Raw genomic sequence first — 21577 nt, 5'->3', positions numbered from 1 at the left:
TACTAGACGAAAGTAAGATAAGTCCCCCACTACGACATTGGAGGAGTCTTGAAAGCTATTTACACGACCAAATTTATTAAAAGATTATAAAGAAGACATATTAGTTGGTCTAGTAAGCGAATAAACCAGCAGGTCACACCCAGCTTACCAACAGGAAACCAGGGAAAGCCAAAGAAGAATAAAAAGGTGAGCAGGGATAAACCAAGGGAAGAAAAACCTAAGACAGGAAAGAAAAACCAGAGAAGCACAAAATATAACAAGAAAGAAGACCTCTGTTAATCAGAACTAGCCTGCATAAACGATTTAAGTAGACTGAAATGATGGGCAAAGCGAGTAAAATCAAAATAATTAACAAGATACTATATGAAACCTAACAGTACAAACAGTACTATAAAGACAGGACCACTAAGGTATTACAATCCATATAACAAAAGAAATCCTACATATAGGATTACACCACAGCAACAAAAGAGGTTTAGAATTAACAATAAACTAAACCTAGTGACCAACTAGAAAGCAGGACTAAATAACAGGAACTACCAAGACCAATAACAACGAACTAGAACATATGCATCTAACTTGACAAAAACTAAAAACACCAACTAAAACACGAGGAACTATACGACTCCAGGCTTATCCATCACCACTTCATCTACCCTCCAACGTGTATGGTATGCGAGGAGACAGACCCGCCTGACTCTAGCTCCGTCGCCTCAACATTGACTATTTCGGTTGTCGGTGCTGGTGGAGCTGCACGATGGTTGTTTGCTTCTTCTTCCAACTTCAACAGTCGGCGACGGTAGGTCCACAAGACTACACCATATATGGATCCTATGATGGCTAGAGCCACCAAGAACCACCCCCACCATGGCAGACTCTTGCTGTGGTATTCCGGCAGTGACCGTTGGACTCCGTTAAACCTAGCAGGTGGTGGTGGAGGTGGTGGAGGTGGTGAAGCCATCTGCATGTGTTAAACAGAGAAAGAGATCTTCAAAAAACAATGGTAAAGGAGAAGCCAAAGGCTCAATCTAGATCCGGATGAAGCATTCAAAGTTTATGATCGATTTAACACGGTGGCAGATTCAGAGATTGCTCCCAGCAGAGGCTAAAGTTAAAGGAACTTTTCTGACAAATTTCAGATTTATGTAACAAAGTTCTCTAAGATTCATTTAAACTAAAATCGCATATAAATGCTAAACTAGTAACTGATTTCTTTCAACAACAAAAAAACTAGCAAGTGATTTATCAAAAAAAAGGAAGGTAACTTATGTCACATAAAAGAGTTGCATTACAAAAAATTTCTAGGGGTAACAACATTTTCTTTACGAAAATGATGAGGCATCAAAAATCCCAAGTACCTGTTGACCATTTGAGACAGGGATGATTACCTTAAGATATGAAATGTTTAACCTTCTTGACACTTCAATACAATACACAAAAGCATACACAGAAGCATACACAAAAGCATACACAGAAGCATACACAATAGCATACACAAAAGATTCATTTAAACTAAAATCGGATATAAATGCTAAACTATTAACTGATTTCTTGCAACAAAAAAAACTAGGAAGTGATTTTTTTTAAAAAAAACTAGCAAGTGATCGATCTATCAAAAAAAAAAAAAAGGTAAATGATTTCACATAAAAGAGTTGCATTACAAAAAATTTCTAGGAGTAACAACATTTTCTTTACGAAAATGATGAGGCATCAAAAATCCTAAGTACCTGTTGACGATTTAGAGACAGGGATGATTACCTTAAGATATGAAATGTTTAACCTTCTTGTCTTGATTTCTCAGAGAGAGAGAGAGAGAGAGAGAGAGAGAGGATTTGGTAATGGTAAAGGTATGAGCAATGGTACGTTTGAGGCATCAAAAAGCATTTTAAGTAAGCAAAATAAGACTTCAAGCCTTCAACAAACTCTTTGCCAAAAAATAACTCTTTGCCAAAAAATAACTCTTATTTCGTCTGTCACAATTACTGAGGAGAGGTATCCAGCCAGAAGGTTGACTGGCACAGCTTGTATGATGCTCAAATGGTTTTAGTTCTCTCGATTTGGAAACATCATATTAAACTGGAACTTATGTGGGTTCAATGGTTAGTGATAATCAATTATTCATCTACTTTATGTTACTTTATTTTCATCAAATGGGTTTTATACTGCTAAAAAAAATAACTTTAGCCATATAAAGCTTTTCTTCTTTTGTTTTTTTTTTCCGCTGAAATCCCCATGTTGTTTGTTATTAGCATTTGAATCAAACTCTCGTGATTATCCGACGGATATTATACTCCATGTCTGAAACAAAAACAAATTTTATATTTTATGTTTAAAGTTTTAACCATTAAATCTAAATAATAAATCTCAAGATTTATATTATTATTATTAATAATAAATTTTTATTTTTATTATATTATTTATCAGAGACGGATATTTATCGGATCGGATATTGTTGTATCCGTATTCGATTAGCAGATACCCGATAAGGAATACCTGAATATGTATCCGGTATTCGAAACTTCGGATATTTTTTTAAAATTTGAATAAAGCTACGGATCGAATGTTGAATATTCAGACAGCCTTATGGGCACATGATATATCTGGTAAGTACATTTATTTTGAGTACACGAAAACAACATTAAAAGAACTTAATTTAGGATGAGATGGAGTGGGATGCACTCCTGACTTCATTTAAGCTTTGGAAGTTTTAATTGTTTTTATGGCTTTAAAGTTAAAGTAAGATCATAATGTTTAAAAGTGATTTTTTCAGTTATCTTTGAAAACAACTTTGTAAATTTTGATTTGACTTCTTTCTGATATTGTAACGGTGATTCCAGATGAGAAATGAAACTACCTGCATAGACACTCTGACTTTGTGCCAACAACTCATGGTTGGAGTGGCAAGAGGTATAATCTTTCACCTTAGAGGTCAAGGGTTCGAGGCACACGCTTAACAATTCAAAAAAGAAAGACACTCTGACTCTCAGGTCAGTGCAATCTTCAAGTTCTAAGGAAGAGTCGTACGAGGCAGCTCACGTACGGTTCGGGAGCCAAGCCCCAACGCAAGGGCTTAGGTCAACACTTATATAATAGCCGGTCATCAAATGGAAGCAGACAAGGTGGTGATAAATTGTGATTGGTCCAAACCTTGTGCAAGTTTATAAATCAATGAAACTGTGGTTGAGACCAGAGTTGATCACCTTTTTAGGGAAAAAAATTCATTTGTAAGACACCAACTTGATGATAACAATTTCATCAACAACAAAAAAAAACCTTGATGATAACCACTTGGCATGGTCGTCATGAAAAACTCACCCCTATCGGTGACGATTCCAGCTGGTGGAGCGTAATTTCTATTTTCATGCTTCCACATGTCTCTTAGGCAAAGCTTAAATGTCAAAGTTGTCCCTTCTACAAACCTCCTACTCTATCTCTCTTTGTCAGAGTAGGGTCAGGAGGCAGAGCGAACTCAGATCCACCTCTTCCCTTACTATTAATCCATAACAGAGTTCGGGTGCCAAGAATCCTCGAGGTTGGAGCTCAACTCAAGTGTATTCCTAATTAACAAGTATTTGGTGTTACAAGTTTTGTTTATATGGTCTTCTGAATTCTAGGTATTGCGAGTGCTTGATTATTCTCGAATTAGCCGCCATGTTTTGGTGACGGCTGGTGATGATGGGTTTGTACATCTGTCGGATACAACGGGCACAGTCCGAAGGTATGTCATGTACTATTGGTATACTCTGTAACGAAGCAAATGTTCTATATGCTGCATCCCCAAAACTATTCTGTGAGATGGTCACAGGTTGTAGAGATGCGCCAGGCCTTGGATCACGATAATTATTGCCAAAAGGTGTTGATGTATCCACCGTGGTGTTCTTGTGATCCTGAAAAAGTGAAAATTGACTAGTGTTGGGAACTTTCCTCAAATTACCAAGACGGGTTCAGAAATCAAAACTAGATTACCAACTAAATGAAGCTAATCAAGCAGAAAAAAATTTGCTGCATTTGATAATCAAATACGAAGGCCAAACTGTATCCTGTAAGACGTTATAGGAATAAAAACGTCATCAAGCATATGAAGATATAAGAAATTCAGAACTTACATTCCAACTTCGATCAACTTCAGCACCAGCTATTCCCTCGTAGAGAGGTGCATTTACAACCCCGTTACGTACAAAACCAGCATTCTGCAGCATAGAGATACCAATAGGGCAAGTATTGTTTCAAAGTTCAAACTCATTTGCATACAAAATGGTCAACTTGATTACCTCTGACGTTAAAAAATTGCCAACATCAGGAGAAGGTAAATTTGTAGTGTCGTCTTCATAGCAGACAGGGGAAATTGTTCTTAATAGATTCTCATCGAACTCTCTGCCAAATACATCATATTCTTAACAAAGTCAAAAACCACAGAGTGATAACTGATAACTATGCCCACAAAAAGAAATAAATACACACACAGACACACACAAACATATACATATATATGTGAAGATTGCACCAATTATTCTGTACAACATTAACTAGCATACTTACTTGAAAAACCCAGATCTGACAGTGCTTGCAACGTTTCTCGCTAGTTGTAAGGTCGGCAACGGATTTTCTGTCTATTAAGAACATACCATGGAAATACCAGTATTAGGTTAAAAATATTAATTATCTCTACAAAAAGCTTCGAAGAAAGTCTAACTACCTCCATTTGAGGAACCCAATATGGTACAAATGGAGGTACACCATAGACTCAAGGCTGATCCTTATCATCCCAAACATTTAACCGGTCGTCAATCACCATTGCCATCTTTGGATGACACGTCCAGTTGTGAAAAACATTTCGTAAGGATTTTCTGCAACCTATAACTATAGAAATATGATAAAATTATGAGTGATTTCATGAGGTGAAAAGTAAAAAAAACACCGTTCTGAAGTACAATGAGTTGGATTGGCATCTCCATGGGATGAGGTATCCACATTTTTTCCTTTCTTTTGAACAAGTCAAAGAACTCGTATATCAATAAAATATTATTTTCTTTCTTTTGTCATCAAAGTCATCGCCTAAACAGCAGTCTACATTTTTAAAGGGATAAATGAGTCAACTAAGATACTAATGCAGATAACAAATTTTGGAATTCTTAAACATAATACCAAACACAGGCTAAAGTGCCAAACTACAACGTTATCTAATTAAAAGTAAGCCACTTGCCTGATTTCACACACACAACTCGATCCACAAGTTGCCTTAAGCTTATCAGATGTGTCTCGGGATCAAGGAGCCTCCACATTTCTAGAGCATAATCGTTTTCAGCCATTGTACAAACATAAACCTCAAAACGCTTGCGTCCACCTGCAATTAGATAACTTCAGGCCGCAACCTTACAAGCACACTTGTATCACGGATCTGCAGAAGAACAGATAGAGATGGATCATAAAGAAATATGATAAAATTATGAGTAATTTCAGACGATGTGCACCCCTTATAAGGGGGGGGGGGGGGGGGGGGGGGATTCATTGGTTCTGTTGTCATAGGAATTGGGAAAATTTTGAAAACCGATTTCAAAAGGAATTGTAACCACCTTTTTCACTAGTTGCGTCATTGTTATATCAAATTATCGATAGGTGATGTTACATATACATACGATTTGCACCCCTTATAAGACGGGACCGTTAATTGGTTATGTTGTTTTAGGATTGGAGAAAAAAATCGAGAACTCTCGTCTATGAACCTAGAACCTCACTCTGATAATGAATTAACGTGTCCAACACCACTTGGTGTACTGGTTAGACAGCAATTCCATAGAAATTGAAATCTACAATTTATTAGACTAATGTTTGAATATGGAAGAGGTAGGAATAAGCTTTATGTGATGTCTTTCAAGATGTTTATACATGGCTCTAAAGGTCCAAGATGTTTTGTGACGATAGTCACAGAACTTAGTCAATTCAAGAAGTGGTATGTTGGTGATGTACAGGGCCGTGTTTGGGCACGTGCGAGCAGAGCGCTTGCACTTGCCCCCACCTAAAAGGGCCTATTTCTGATAATGTCTTAACAGTTAACGTATATAGGTACAAAGATGCAAACATAATCAATAGAAGTCTCTTGGTCGAGATGGTTAGGTAGCTGTATTTTGTGCCAGTGGCTCAGGTTTGAAACTCACGACTTGCATATTAATTTTGTTCTTTCCCCTCCTTTTGTGATGTTCATGATACCATTGGTAATTGAACCTTTATTTCTACTCTGTTACACTTCTTTTTAAAATTTTGTTATTTGGTTGCATTTCTTCCATTTTTTAAAGTGTTTTTCAAAAATAGAAATTTAATAATTGTAAAAATTTCTAAAATATGTATGTGAAAATCACGATACAAAAATTTTACATTCAGATACTCGCTTATAGATTCTAAACTATATCTTGTACAAAGAACGAATACCTTTAACAAAGAAACTATACCTTGTCTAAAATTTTTTTTCGTAATTCTTTTTTGTTTTCCAAAAGGCCCACACTCAAATTTTGCACGGGACCCCTAAAAATTCAGCCACGGCCCTGGTGATGTATCATATCATGTTGATGTAAAGACTCTCAAGTCCATGTTAGAAAAAGGGCAACTTTTTGGGGGAATCAAAATAGTTTCTGGGGTGTGAAGACTTTGTAAAAAACTGGTCAAATTTAATTGACCGGTATATTTTCTAAATGTTACGGGGAAAGCAAAAAATTTCAACATGTTGAAGGAAAGCAATTTCAATCATCTTTTTGTGTTTATGAAACTACACATGAAGGCTTAAATTGATCCAAAATTAGTAGTGGAAATCAAACCGACCTTGCCCAAAGAGAGCTTTACAATGAACTGTATCCATAGAAATTCCATGGGATTGTGCAAATGCAAATAAATCAATCTCAAACCCAACCTGCTTCCACCAAAAATAAAGATATAGATAGATTGATGTTAGTAAGGGGTTTCAAAGATGAAAAGGAATGAGCACAAATGATGGAATGAAGCATAGGGTATAGGTAGTTTACGTTGTGTCTTGTGCCTTGGTATTTCTGACCAGGATTGCCCAAACCCACAAACAACCATGGCTTCTTCTCAAAATAGGAAGAAGAAGAAGAACAAGTGGAGAAGAAACGCCTTATTATAGTTCCTGCTGCTAGGTATTTACAGACAATCATGCTTTACCCAACCTTTTCTTAACCTAAAACCCATTTAGGAATGAGATTTTATCTACCCATCTTTCACCACCTTCAATAATTAAAGAAAGAAAAAAAAATCAGCTTTGTTATTTCATTTTATTCAAGAAATTTCAGACTGTAATCGGACTCAACTGTTACTTACTCTTTGGTTCGTCGGACCAAGTGGAAGATGCTTCAGCCGTTTCGCCCTTTCTCTCTCTCAATCTAAGCCTTCATGTGTAGATTAGGATCCACAATCTGGGTTAATCCTAAGAATGTTAGTTTCTGGTTTTGCTGTTACCCATTGCTTCAAGTGTCGATCGCCAATTGCTCTTGATACAGCCAAAGATCCTTGTAATCTCCACATACCATGTCAAAGATCTACATAACCCAATGGCAGAGGAGGAAGAAAATGGTGGTGGTTGTGGCCGGAGATGGTGGCCGGAATTGAAGATGATGATGAAGAAGAAGAGGATGAAGAAGAAGAGGAAGAAGAGGAAGAAGCAATGTTTGATTTCCCCTTACAACTTGTTACCCCGAAAAATTTCTAAAATTTCACATATTCTCTTTAAAATTTCAGGAAATTGAGCCGGAGGCCCAATTTCTAGTATTTTTTTGTTAAAAAGACAACCCATCTTTTTAACTAGCTAGGCCCCAAGTAAGTTATCAAAATAGGCTTGAAGGACATTTTTAAAGGCACCGACTTTTTAAGAGTCAAAAATACCCTTTATTCAATTAGAAATACCTAGTAATAATCTAACTAATAAATCAAGAATTTGAGTTTTTCTCATGAACGAACCGAGTTGGATTGTCGATGCCGATTAGAATTTCTAGGGTTTGAATCGATTTTGGCTATAAGATAGGTTTGATGTTTTTAGGTTTTGGTGATTTAATCTATTTGCTTGTTGTTTGAAGAGGCTTTTAAGGGGTTTGATCTAGTTTTTTGTTCTAAATTCTAGATAGAGAAAGTTTTATATACTTTCAATGGAAGGAGAATTTGATAGTGTTTCAAGGTATAATCCAACTTCTTCATTGCTTTATTTTCATTGAGTTATGAATGATGGATGACAATTTATTGGTTTTGATGTTTATGTTCAAACTTATTTGTTGGATTTATATGGAAGTTGTGAAAGTATAGTTGATGCAAGCAATTTGTTTGATAAAATGCTTGAAAGAGATGTTGTTGCTTGGAATGCAACTTTAGTTGGTTATACAAGACTTAGGTTGGTTGAAATAGCTATAAAGTTGTTAGATGAAATGCCTATGAGAAATATTTTTTCTTGGACAATCATGATTGGTATTTATGTTCAAATTGAGAATTTCATGAAAGCTTTGAAGTTTTTCGAAGAAATGTAAAATGATGGTGCTAGAGCTTATAAAATGACTATTATGAATTTGTAGGGGTTTTAGCTAGTTTTTCGATACAACATTCTATTAGACAAAATATAATAATTTGTAACAAATTTTATGTTAAATCAATTCGAAAAATAATTTGCAAACCATTTGCATGGCATTGCAAGGTGTTTGCAAGGCTCTGCAAGGTGTTTGCAAGGCTCTGCAAGGTGTTTGCAAGGCTCTGCAAGGTATTTGCAAAGCTTTGCAAGGCTCTGCAAGGTGTTCGCAAGGTTGTGCATGGTATTTGCAAAAGTCATGCAAAGTTTTTGCAAGGCTCTGCAAGGTGTTCGCAAGGCTCTGCAATTTGTTTGCAAGGCTCTGCAAGGTGTTTGCAAAAACCATGCAAGGTGTTTGCAAGGCTCTGCAAGGTGTTTGCAAGGCTTTGCAAGGCAGTGCAAAGTGTTTGCAAGGTATTTTCTTAGACTAGGGTTAGGTTGGTCTTTTTACTGAAATTGAAAATTACATAATTGCCATCAGGGAGGTGAAGCCTAAAAAACTTTGATGAATCCTTTTTAACCAAAGTCATAATTTCTTAGGGAGTTTTTGCCAAATTCCCCTTAAAATTTCACACCCCGGAAACTAATTTGCTTTCCCCAAAGCGCTGGCCTAGAAAAAGTCAATGATCCAACATCATTTATGGTATATTTCTTCGTAAATGAAGAAAAAACGATATCCGCCTGAATTTTAGAGTTGGATACAAATAAAAAGTTGATGAGATCAACTCGTACCAATAAATCTACTTTTCTTTCTACACAATCCGTCTTATAAGAGTCAACCACACCAACGTTCATTTTTATAGTCTGACTCCAAATTTGGATCCATTTATGTTAAGTGAAATGGCACTAGAAAAAATCATAGTGCAGTCAAACTTTAAGTCTTTTAGACGTGTTGGTTATTAGAGAACAAGTCGTAACAAGTCATAGTCGCAGATACCACGTAAGCATGAAAAATTCAAGGTTAGTGGGTCCAGGATAGGGGTGGGAAATCGGACCGGACGGGCAGTCCGCGGACAACCATCCTCCCGGTTTGGGCGGAACGGGCGCATGTCATCAATGACCGCTCGGACTAAACGGAATTTACTTAGAGAAAAAACCCGTCCATGACCGTTTTTTTAGTCGGACCAGCCGGACAGCGGTCGGCCGGGCATCAGGTTCAATGCCTAAAACATAACTAAATATCACATTTTATGGAAAATTACATAACTACTTTCAACATACATTTAATAACAAAATGACTTTCAATGTAACTTAAAACATAACTAAAGAGCTCATCAGAAGTTTGCCATTTTAACATCATTGAGTGCACGCGATTATCGAAGACCATTGTCAGACTGTTTCAAAATCCACCTTGTGTTTTTTTGAACAAATTTGAGTATGCCTAAAGAAATCGCTCGTTCCATTCTTATATTCGATTATCTTTCTTTCACCACAAATTTTACAGTGCGCGACTTCTTTAGTTCTCCCAACATTATCAGGATCAGTTTCTTCAACTATGTCCCACATTTTCCAGATTTTGGTAGTCCCATTCCTCATGTGAATGATACGTTCACACTCTGATTTGTAAAGAAACATAAGAAAAAATCAGATTTGTAAAGAAAAATAAAAAAGCAGAGAACATAGATCACCATTCATATATTATACTATAACACATGTCCATCATTCATATACTATACTATACTATAACATATACTATAACATATACTATACTATACTATACTATAAAATAAGAAATCAGATTTGTAAAGAAACATAAGAAAAAATCAGATTTGTAAAAAAATATGAAAAATAAGAAAATAGAGAACAGTAGATGAACATAAGAAAAATAACATATACTTTGGTTTGGGTGTTGAACCACCCTCAATCATATTAAACTTAGAATCAGAAGAAGGCTTTTCATTCTTCTTTTCTGTAACTCTATTGTCCTCTTCCACTCGGAGTTTTAGAATTATTCTCCAAGGGACATGTCTTTATTTTTATGACGTAAATAATTTTTGTAGTCTTTCCATCCATGAGGTAATTTTTCTATCATGGCCCTGACCTGGAAGGCTTCGCTTGTCACCATATGTTCTGATTTTCGTTCCTGTAATATGAGTTGAAATTGCTGAACTTGTAGCATTACTGACTTTATGTCAGTCATCTTAAGTTCAAGAAATTTCCCTACTATAAATTTTTTCACTCCAGCAGTATCTGTTTTATATTTATTTGCTAGAGTTTCCCATAATTCCTTGTTGTATCAATAACATAATAAACGTTATACAATCCATTATCTAGGAAATAAGGATATAATTCTTGAATAGGAAATCAGAATGGTGCCATGCTTCTATTGTTGATACGTGTTGGACATCACCATCTTAGTTCAACACAGATTTTCTTTCTGTTAACTATATGACCAACCCAAGGGTGGTCAAATAGAACAACATTTTCTGTTGCCAGCGTTTGAAATCAATCACGCAGAACTTCTCGGGTTTTTCAGCATGAGTGGATGGACCAACTGATTTCATTCCTGACTCAACATTGCTTGCCATTTTTCTGAAGAACAGAATACACCTTTCAGTATACAAATCATAATTATTGTCTTAAAATTGTTGTTTAAACTTGTATATTGTTTTATCGTCTCGTTTCTTTCAACAAATTTCTGAAACTGATCAGAGATAAATAAGTGGTATTTTAAAATAACATAAAACCTTTAAAAAAACTGTTAGTACTCTGTTTTAAATCCAGATACGAATTGTATTTCAAATACTAAATTAATAAAGAGGATAAAGAACAGAAACTATTTTCATTAGAACCGGGGCGAGTGATCTCTTTCCTTAAGACAATAATTCGCCATGTTTATTGTACCAACAGTATAGGTGATTTGTCTCCCAGCATACAACGGATTACTTTTCTGGATCAGAGTTACTTGGATCTAAAAATCTTTCGAACGTCAGTAAGTATTGAAACCTTTTGAATGCCTCAAACTCTCTTAATTTGAAGTCAGTTTGAAGTCTGATTTATAGCTTATTTAAAGATGAGAGGTGACTGTTGACAAAGAGTCACATTTGGAGGGAGCAGTCACAACCCTTTTGAAGGGAGGAGGTACTGATCCACGGGTTTAATCTGGTCCGTCGAATCTAGATTTAATCTTGTCCGTCGGACTGTCTTTGGGATAAAAATAAAAGCAAACGCTCATATGTACTGTCTTTGGGATAAAAATAAAACAAAGACTCATATGCTCCTAGCGACGATGCAAAGTGCAAGCGCCTCTAAAGCGCCCACGCGCGTGCGCGGTGCAAATCACGCAAAGCGTTGAGCCTTTATTTCATTCATACTATAGTATGAGAGAGCAACTTATTATAAACCCTTCATCTTCCTTTAATTGCCCGATATGGGACTTTCCTTAAATATTTTACATATTTTCATATTTAAATCCAAACTTCGAAAATTAATATCTTATTCGTACAGAATCAGTTTTAAACAAACCAAAGTTGAAATTCAAGCCCTCGACGAGAAGAACACAACGGTACATTGTTTAAGTTGTTTCAGCAATCGAAATCTTTTTTAAAAGACAAAAAATGCTCCTGCTAGAGTGTCGATTCCAATAAAGAAATCAATCACTTAGGTAAGAAAGCAAATTACGAAAAAAAAAAAAAAAAAAAAAAGATGAACAAGATTTGGAATCCTTATCCTCTAGTTCACTCAAACTCAACACTTATGGCTCCTTTACGTCCTTGACTGACACAGTAGGTATTGGTTTTAGTTATGTATTATTACCGGTCCTCTTTCATTTAGACAAATACTGCGATTGTAAAATAAGAAACCGTAAAGATACCCAATGGGGCATGGGTAGTATTGGGCACCAACTATTTTATAGGTTCTAGTTCCTTGTCTTTATATTGTAGAACCGCAACAAAAATAGCTAGGAACCGGTACAGAAACTCTTAAAAGTTTTGGTTTTGGACAATGAAGTTATGGACTCTGACACATATTGAAATCTCCAGTTTAAGATTATTACTTCTAATAATGGTCTTACCTAACCCCACTAAAATTCTAGCACCAAAGATAATCAGATGTGAAGGGTTAGAAATAGTATTATTAAGTTGTTATACGGAACTATAAATAAATTGTGTCGTTTTTATACGAAAATTTAATACCCCTGAAAATTTGTAGAAATTTACATTTCCTATTTAAAATTTTCTACTTTAGAAATTTTTTTATTTCTCCAAAAGGTCAGCTAATAATAACTGGTAAAGATACCCAATGGGTCATGGATAGTGTATTTGCAAAAAATAGCATTCGGCCTTCCTTACGCACCCACCCTCGCACTACATAAGAGGAGTGCCTTCAGTAGCCTCGACGACCTAGTAAGGAAGCCCATTGAACGCCCAACACGCCTCGTAAGCCCAGAAAGTCTAGCATGCTTACGCAAGCCCATGCTTCTGACATACTAGGATATGGTCTACCATGATAATCTACCCACACTCCAGCTAGTTGTGCGTACGCGTGGCCAAGTCGTTAGAGATTGGGTCAGCCCAATTTTAGCATTTCGCTACACGTTGGAATCATAGTAGAAGACCGAGTCTTGCGCTACTTTAAAGGAGTAGTGGACCATTTCTACTGGCAAGGAACAGGCTAGGGTAACGTGTATCATAGGACTACCCTTCCCTCTCAAGAGATCAATGGCTACAAAAACAGTCTAATGGGATCCTACTATTGCGGATCTAACAAGCATGCGGTTACTATCCTCTACACTCTATAAATAGAGGAAGTCTTGCTCTTGAAAAGATCATCTGACTCTCACTCGAAATCATTTACTCATTCTCTACTTAGCACTCCAGAAGCTCTACTCCGATCACTTCACTCATTCTATACTAAGCTCCGATTAGAAGTCACCTCGTTCGACAAACCTCTGATCTAAGCTAGTCTAAGACAGAGGTTTCCGCTAGAAGTAACTACGAAACTCCATCAGAACTTGTAGAGGCTTCTCGTTTTTCTCATACCTTGCTAGTATACCCTTCTGTAAGCAGAAGTCTACCCTTCCACAAGCAGAACCCTACTCTTTTATAACCAGAAGTCTACTCTGCTGATCAAGTAGTCCAGAAGCTTCCCCAACTCATCATTCCGTAGAATCGAGCTTCGACCACTCTACGAGTCGTGCCACCCCGACGCTATAACGACACTAACATCATTAGTAACTCTATCTTCGATCTATTTACTTTATTTTATCGAACTAAGTTACTGATTTGGTCGTCGGAGGGTCCTTGGCCGACACCTTTCCCGGTGTCCTTGGACTTCAGGGTTCTGTTTCCCTTGTGCAGGTCTACAGGTTACCAGTACCCGTTTCCTACCAGACGTCGGTCTACACGTACCCATTTCCTACCAGGACGTTCGCCTACCCAGTTACCCAACTACCAGAACCGACCGTCTGCCTGTTCGCCCGTCTATTTGAAGGCCCGAAGCCTAGTTGCTGGTGCCCACCTAACGATCTCTCTAACCGTGTGACTTGCTACCCGTCCACAATTTGGCGCCCACTGTGGGTCCCCGACAACAATTATCAAAGACGACCTTTGCAATTGCAGATGACATGGTAGCCTCTCCAATCGACGTTTCAGTCCAAATAGCTACTCTCACAACCCTAGTGCAGGAGAATGCCCAGAAGTTCAAAGCCCTGGAAGAAGAGAACTCACTGATGAGAACAAAAAACCAACTACTTCAAGAGAATATCCCTGAGCTCTCTTTACCAAGATCAACGGGATTAAGGTTTCGAGCTCCAGTTACATCAATGCAACCTCTTATAACTCAAGCCGGCTCTACAACGCCCTTCACAACGCCTATGCCTTCGTTTCAGAACTCTGCTTTAACCTTACACTCTACTCTGCCCTTACACTCTACTACTGCTCCTCTTTTTTCCTCTTCGGTTCATAAGTTCCTTAGGTAAGTAATCCAACAAGCTATCCGCTATCTCTTCAACTACTATGTTATCGACATCCTTAAAGGCATCGGGGGTCTCAAAGTTAGGCATAACACCTTCCATTCTACATAATCCATCCAGATAATCACAAGTGGTAAAAGTTGGAAAGTTCAATAACGTGTGATCCCCAAACTTGCTCTTAGAGCTATCATCCTGAACATTAAAATCTAATGTAATCTGATCATGGTGAGATGACAATGGTCGAGGGAGTGAGCAACAAGGGTCATCGGTCAATTCCATCTCAAAAGGTCTATCAGGAGTTTCTTCGACATTTAACTTAAGACTAGAGTTAGGTGTATTACCCTCACCATCATTCATAGTCTCTTCTTGAGTTTGGGGTGCGCAAACCCCTTCCTCGTCGATGATAGGCTCTGACTCAAGTCTATTAACAATGTTGAGAAGCCGTTCCGTGATCTCTTTTATATCTCGATTGAATCTAGTTTGATACTCTAAAACTAATTGGAGAGTCTCTTCAGACATCTCCTCGTAATAAGGCACATGAGTATAACTAGACTAAGACTCTCGCGGAACAAGGATCATGGGACAATAGTCGGTCAAATGGTCTAAGCTCGCACAAATAGCACAAACCGGGCTAATGGTCTCCATGGTCCTTTCTTCACTACCTTCATGTAGATACCTAGACTCGACTCTTTGAGTGGAATCATCGAGTCGGGAATTGTCATCACTAAGTGAACCGTTCATATATGCTTGTCGATAGTCACGAAGACTTCGACGTGGTCGATCAATACTAATAGAACTACGGTCCTCATCAAATGACAAATTCATACATGAAGGTGTGGTCATCTCAAATTCTTGTTGATAGTCTCGAAGACTCTTACGGGGTTGATTACCCTCATGCTCATAATTCCTAAAACCATGTTCATGACGAGTCTGACCGACTCCATACATTCGTCGATATTCACCCATGGTCATCCTAGGTCGGTCAGGTTCAACTCGCCTATTCCTATCACTAGTCGGACCATTCCTATATAAGTTTGAGTAGTCTTGATGACTTGTAGATGGTCGACTAGTGTTGGAAAGAGTTCGCATAAGGTCATTCTCATCAAATGACCAACTTGCCATGATCTCACAATATTCAAGGATACTAACACACAATCGCAAAATGAGAACAAACACTTATAGACTAACAATCACACACAAGTAAAAAGGAAGAGATAGAATGTGATACTATCGAGTGCTCCTCTCCTTTCGTTCGCCCTTTTCCTTCGCTTCTCGATTCCTTCCTTTCCCTTCGCCTTTATGTCACTTTTGGCTCTTTTCTTGTAATGATAGCTAAAAGAAAAATGAAATTAAGAAAGTACAAAATAAAATAAAGACGTCTAAGAAGCAACTAACACTAAACTAATGAACAAAACAACTAACGCTATCCTAACTACTAAACCTATCCCCGGCAGCGGCGCCAAAAACTTGATGCACCCGAAAAGGTTGCACACCCAAGCGGAGGTATCAAGTAGTAATCCGGCAAAGCCGGGATCGATCCAAGGATAGGAAGGTAGTTTGGATATCGAAAGGGTCTCGTTCGCCGGTCTAGATATCACTAACTTAGACTAAAAAGGAAAAGAATACAGGTAAACGGGGGTTTTGGATTGAATAAGGTGATAAGAGAATAAAGCAAACAAGTAAAATAAACTAAACTAAACAATAAAAGTAAACGGGCAAGAGAGATTCGAGAGAAGAGTTGGAGGAACAAGAGTTGGGAGACGGTAAGAATTGATTCGGGTAAAAGTTAATTGAGACGGTTACTTCGATCCACAAGATCGACAATGACAAATACTATGTATCTATTCACATGAAAGTGTAATTAACTTCACCCACATTGACAATCCTAAGCATCATGTGTCTAACTAAGCATAACCGATCAAACGTCACTAAGCATCGACTATCAAACTTACACACACCATCTAATGAATTGAGAATGAACAAGTATGACACTAATAAGCATAATACGTGAAACTAAGTATAATCGATCAAACGTCACTAAACATCGATTATCAAACTAAGTACGCATTATCAAAGTTCGTGTCAATAGACGATTACGATCAAGGCTTCTAGTTTATAAAACTAGACGAAGACAATTAAACTCACATGTAAACAAATAATAAGTCAATCATCACATTCAAATCATGCTTCAAGAGTATCCGAATACGAGAGTTCATGTATCGAAGTCCGAGAATCTATAATGATAATCTACAACTATGTATTGTCCGATTTAATGTGTCAAATACAAGCAATGTTCGACTCCTAAGGTGATGTCTATAAGTACTACGTATATTCGGAAATTATACTTAGTCAAATAAACGTCCTAAATCGGTTAATCCCGAGTCATATCAAATGAACATCAACTCATAATCAAAACATCAAATCATATTAAACATAATCACGAATTCATCACATTTCATCTCATATATTCGACACACTTGATTTAGCTAACATGGTGATTGAATGATAAATGAAAAGAAGATGATAAGAAATCCCCCTTTTTCGATGTGGCTCGAGGCTAGGTTCGTCGAGAAAATTGAGTCTCTAAGTGTAGTCGATCTCCCCGTAGCAATTTTCTGGATTTCCCTTTAATAGTGAACTTTGGGTGTCCCCGAGCAAAAATCAGATTTCCCCATAGCGACCACCATCATCTTCTCCATTTTTTACCCAAACTCCATTAAAGCTTCATCAAGCTTTCTCTCTCTAGAGATTTCTTACCCAAAATCAAATCAAACTTCATGGGAAGATAGATCAAGACATGGGGAGTAAAAGCCCTAAGGTTTCGGCTCAAGAAAGTTGCCGGAAAACCATGAAAAATCCGATCAAGAAAGCTAGGTTTCCGGCCAAAAAATCATCAAAATCCGGCCATGTCCTTTTATTCCAAGCTGTCCCGTGCCCCGTGCGCGCGTCCCATGCACGTCCGAGCCGCAGCCGCATCCCGTGAAGGCGTCCCGAGCTCGGAGAAGCTTGCAGCCCGAGCTGCTGAGCTGCTGTCGCTGCTGTGCGTGCTGCTCGTGCGCGTGCTGGCCGTGAAGGGTAGCTGCTGTGCACGTTGTTGTTGGTGCCGGTCGCTGCTGCTGCTCGTGCTCCCGTGACTTGCCCGTGCTCCCCTTGCTGTCCAGCCCGTGCTCTTGTGGTGCCGGCCAACTTGGCCGGCACCCTCCTTCTCTCTTGCTCTCTCTCTCAAGCTCCTCTTAACTCTCTAAACCCTTGAACTTCCAAACTTGAAACCCTAGATCTCCTCTTTTTCTCTTTTTCTTTCCCCCAAGCTTGAAGATAAAAATGAAGAAGAAGATGAATAGTGACCCTTTGACCCCTTACTCTAACTTGAGTCAAAACCCTAGACTTAGTCAAACTTGACTAAGTCTTTAGACCACAAATGGGTGCCTATAAAATCTCTACCCAATTCTTCTTCTCTTAATATTTCTTGGGCTTGGACTTGGTTTTGGGCTTTGATTTAGAAACCAAGAGAGTGCCTCCATCCTTGTCTCTACATCTTCAAATTCTTACAAAGGACTAGAATACCCTCGGACTTCTTTCTTCCACATCTTCCCCGTCCGAACTCCGAATTGAATACCGTTTTCACCGTCGGACTCGTCATTGACTATACTTGTCATTTGATTTGCTTGAAGTCTTTTTCTCTCATTTTCGGCACATGAAATGATAGTGATAATTCGCTCCTTTTATTCCGAATCACATGCTTAACTCAAAAATAAGTACCTAACATGAAAAACACATAAAATATTATTGATAACACTCAAAAAGGAATAATTCGTCTAAGTTAGGCTCTCCAAATGTGACATTTTAGTGTCACATCAATGCGCAGTACTGTAAGATGGCCAGGAAAGACAAAGACTCCTAACGAGAAAAGAGACACAACCAAGTGGCGCGAGTTCCACGGAAATCACGGCCACAACACTACAGATTGCATAGCCCTCAGACTAGAAGTTGCGGAGTTGCTGAAAAGAGGCCACCTTAGCGACTTGTTGACAGACAAAGGAAAGAGTACCTTGACACATCGAGACACCCAAGTCAAGGAACTGGAGCAGCCGATTCCTACGAAGACGTGTCTAGTAATCTCAAGAGGTTCAGAAGTGAGTGGAGTCAGCCACTCTATCGCCAAGAGAAGTGTTAGAATTACAGCCAACCCTCTAGCCCACTCTACAGAAGCTACTCCTCATGCTTACACCAACCAGACAATACGCTTCATAGACAATGAAGCCACAGGGCTCGTCAACCCCCATCATGACGCTCTTGTTATCTCTTTTAGTATTGCAACTGTTTTAGTTAAGCGTATTTTAATCGATAATGGATCATCTATAATGTGTTTTTCTTGAATGCTTTGCAAGGTATGGGCTTAGATGAATCTTGCATATGTCGACGTCTACTATTCTGGTAGGCTTCAGTGGAGAACAGAAACACACGTTAGGAGAAGTCACCCTTTTCATCTTCGCATGAGGAGTCAACCTTAGAATTGTGTTCGTTGTACTGGACTACCCTTCTGCCTATAAATATCATACTTGGTAGGCCATGGATCCATAGCATGGGGGAAGTACGTACCATCTAAATTCCATCAAGTGCTCAGGCTCCCAACTCTCTGAGGTGTAAGAGAGATCAGAGGGAAACAGAGCACCTTAAGGAATTGCTACAAAAACGCAATGAAAACGCCAAAATCAGCCTTATAGCAATTACAGAAAGAGAAACTCAGTAGCATCGATCCAGACTGCCCAAGTATGGATGAGCTAGATAAAGTCCAGATCCACCCAGACTTCTCGGATCATAAAGTGCAGATTAGTTCTTAGCTCAATTATACCCTACAGAGTAAGCTTGTCGAGCTCTTTACAACCCACCAAGATTGCTTTGCCTAGTCTCATGTTGACATGTCTAGAATCGACCACCAGGTAATGATACAAATATTACAGGTAGATCCTAGCCATCCTCCTATAAGACAAAAGCGTAGAAAATTTGCTCCAGAACGCAACAGGGTAATAAATGAGGAAGTTCAAGAGCTGATCGAAGTTGGGTCTATTCAAGAAGTCAACTACCCCGACTGGTTGGCTAACATAGTCGTGATGAAGAAAAAAATGGGAAGTGGAGAGTCTGTATTGATTTCACAGACTTAAACAAAGTTTGTCCCAAGGATTCATTCCCGCTACCTCACATCGACATGTTTGTCGATGCCACTACAGGCCACCAACTACTCAGCTTTATGGGCGCATTCTCTGGGTACAATCAGATATTAATGCACTCGGCAGACCAGGAAAAGACTGCCTTCATCACGAAAGAGGCATCTTCTGCTACAAGGTCATGCCATTCGGGTTGAAGAACGCAGGGGCAACCTACCAGAGACTGGTAAACACAATGTTTACTGGCATGCTGGGGGACACCATGGAAGTCTACATCGACTACATGATAATCAGGTCTCTGATGGCCGATGAACATCTCAAACATCTCCAACAGGCATTCGACGTGCTAGAAAGGTACAATATGAAACTTAATCCTACTAAGTGTTCCTTCGGGGTTTCTTCAGGGAAGTTCCTGGGCTACATGGTGACTCATAGAAAAGTAGAGGCCAACCCAGACCAGATCTAGTCTGTGATGAACATCCCTTCTCCCACATGCATCAAAGATGTGCAGAAACTAGCTGGTCGAGTGGCAGCACTTAGTCGTTTTACCTCACGTTCTTCGAAGAAATGCTACCATTTCTTCTTTAGTCTGCGAAAGTCCAAAGAATTTGCATGGACTTCCACGTGTGAAGAAGCACTCCAACAGCTGAAGGAGAACCTAATCGCTCAACCTTTGCTGTCAAAGCCTCAGGATGGTGAGAACTTGTATGTCTACATAGCAGTCTCTGAGACGGCGGTAATTGCGGTACTAGTACGAGAAGAACAAGGTAAGCAACTACAAGTCCCTGCTCGATGTAGAGACATGCTATAGCCAACTAGTAAAGCTTGCACTGGACTTAGTAATGGTTGCCAGGAAGCTAAGACCCTATTTCCAGTGCCACACGATAGTCGTAGTTACTACATTTCCATTAAAAAATGTACTTCACAAATCAGAACTATCTGGTGAACTGATCAAGTGGGCAGTCGAACTGAGCGAGCATGATATTTCCTACCAGCCTCGTACTGTGATTAAGTCCCAAGTATTGGTTGACTTTATAGCCGGTTTTACACCTAGTACTCTTATTCAAGCCGAGAAGGAGTCATTACGTCTTGTAGAGCAGAAAAAACTTGAATGAACCTTGTCAATTGATGGCTCCAGTAACATGAATGGGGTCGGGCTAGGGCTGGTCCTCCAATCCTCTGAGGGTGACCAAATCCAGTGTGCCATCAGATGTGACTTCAAAGTCACAAACAACGAAGTAGCTCGCCAAAGAAATGGGTATTCGAAGGCCAGAAATAAAGTCAGACTCCCAAGTGATAGTCAATCAGACGCAAGGAGCATACCAGACCAGAGATGCCAGGATGACCGCTTACCTAGCCATGGTAAAGGAGATGTTAGCTGACTTCGAAGAAGCCAACATAACACAAGTACCCAGATTGGAGAACGGACACGTCGATGCCCTAACCAATCTGGGTCGTCAATTCCAGCCAAGTCAGAGAAGTCAATCCCACTGGTTATCCTCCAATGGCCAGCCACATGGAAAAATTTTGCCCTAGAAGTATCAAATGTGGACTCCACCAACAATTGGGTGACACCCATAATAAGCTATTTGACTACAGACAAACTACCAAAAGACAAGAATGAGGCGCGCAAACTAAGAGCAAAGGCAGCTAGGTTCACCATGTTGGAAGGTCAGCTACTCAAAAGGTCCTACTCTGGACCATATCTCAAATGTGTCACTCCAGAGGAAGCCAAGTATGTGCTAGCCGAGATTCATGAAGGAGAATGTGGCAACCACTCATTGAGTCGTAGTCTAGCCAGTCGAGTCCTAACAGCTGGCTACTACTGGCCTACCATGCGAACAGATTCTATAAATCACGTCAGAAATTGCGATAATTCCAGAGGTTTGACAACTCCTGATGGGCCTAAAAAGTTTCCTAAATAGGTCACCACCCGCAAGTATA

At 38.9% G+C, this 21577-nt stretch overlaps 2 protein-coding genes and 1 long non-coding RNA gene across 4 annotated transcripts; 1 reads left to right on the top strand and 2 right to left on the bottom strand.

The window, feature by feature from the left end:
• Nucleotides 1–334: 334 nt before the first annotated feature.
• On the bottom strand, nucleotides 335–2131 carry LOC147565440 (uncharacterized). The gene is made up of 2 exons (XR_015237258.1): nucleotides 1759–2131; nucleotides 335–961 (listed from the first exon to the last, which is right to left on the bottom strand). It is a non-coding gene; the product is annotated as an uncharacterized LOC147565440 (long non-coding RNA).
• A 1070-nt stretch (nucleotides 2132–3201) lies between these two features.
• Nucleotides 3202–7722, bottom strand: LOC147565439 (RNA polymerase II C-terminal domain phosphatase-like 2). Of its 2 annotated transcripts, none has more exons than XM_086651927.1 (9): nucleotides 7327–7722; nucleotides 7014–7233; nucleotides 6814–6901; nucleotides 5204–5398; nucleotides 4697–4860; nucleotides 4540–4610; nucleotides 4272–4374; nucleotides 4107–4190; nucleotides 3202–3887 (listed from the first exon to the last, which is right to left on the bottom strand). In XM_086651927.1, exons 5-9 carry the CDS (start codon nucleotides 4700–4702, stop codon nucleotides 3579–3581), a joined length of 573 nt encoding a protein of 190 aa, XP_086508053.1. In that variant the 5' UTR covers nucleotides 4703–4860; nucleotides 5204–5398; nucleotides 6814–6901; nucleotides 7014–7233; nucleotides 7327–7722; the 3' UTR covers nucleotides 3202–3578. The 2 variants fall into 2 exon arrangements, with proteins under 2 accessions (XP_086508053.1, XP_086508054.1); XM_086651928.1 differs by having other exon boundaries at nucleotides 4697–4854.
• Nucleotides 7723–18325: 10603 nt separating this feature from the next.
• LOC147565438 (uncharacterized) lies at nucleotides 18326–18844 on the top strand. Its single transcript, XM_086651745.1, has one exon. It carries the CDS (start codon nucleotides 18326–18328, stop codon nucleotides 18842–18844), a length of 519 nt encoding a protein of 172 aa, XP_086507871.1.
• Nucleotides 18845–21577: the final 2733 nt, after the last annotated feature.

This window comes from Eschscholzia californica, unplaced genomic scaffold (genome assembly GCF_041429995.1).
Source record: "Eschscholzia californica isolate CP2 unplaced genomic scaffold, dmEscCali1.0.p SCAF_1, whole genome shotgun sequence".
Taxonomy (NCBI): Eukaryota; Viridiplantae; Streptophyta; class Magnoliopsida; order Ranunculales; family Papaveraceae; genus Eschscholzia; species Eschscholzia californica.
This window is presented reverse-complemented; position numbering and strand designations above follow the sequence as displayed.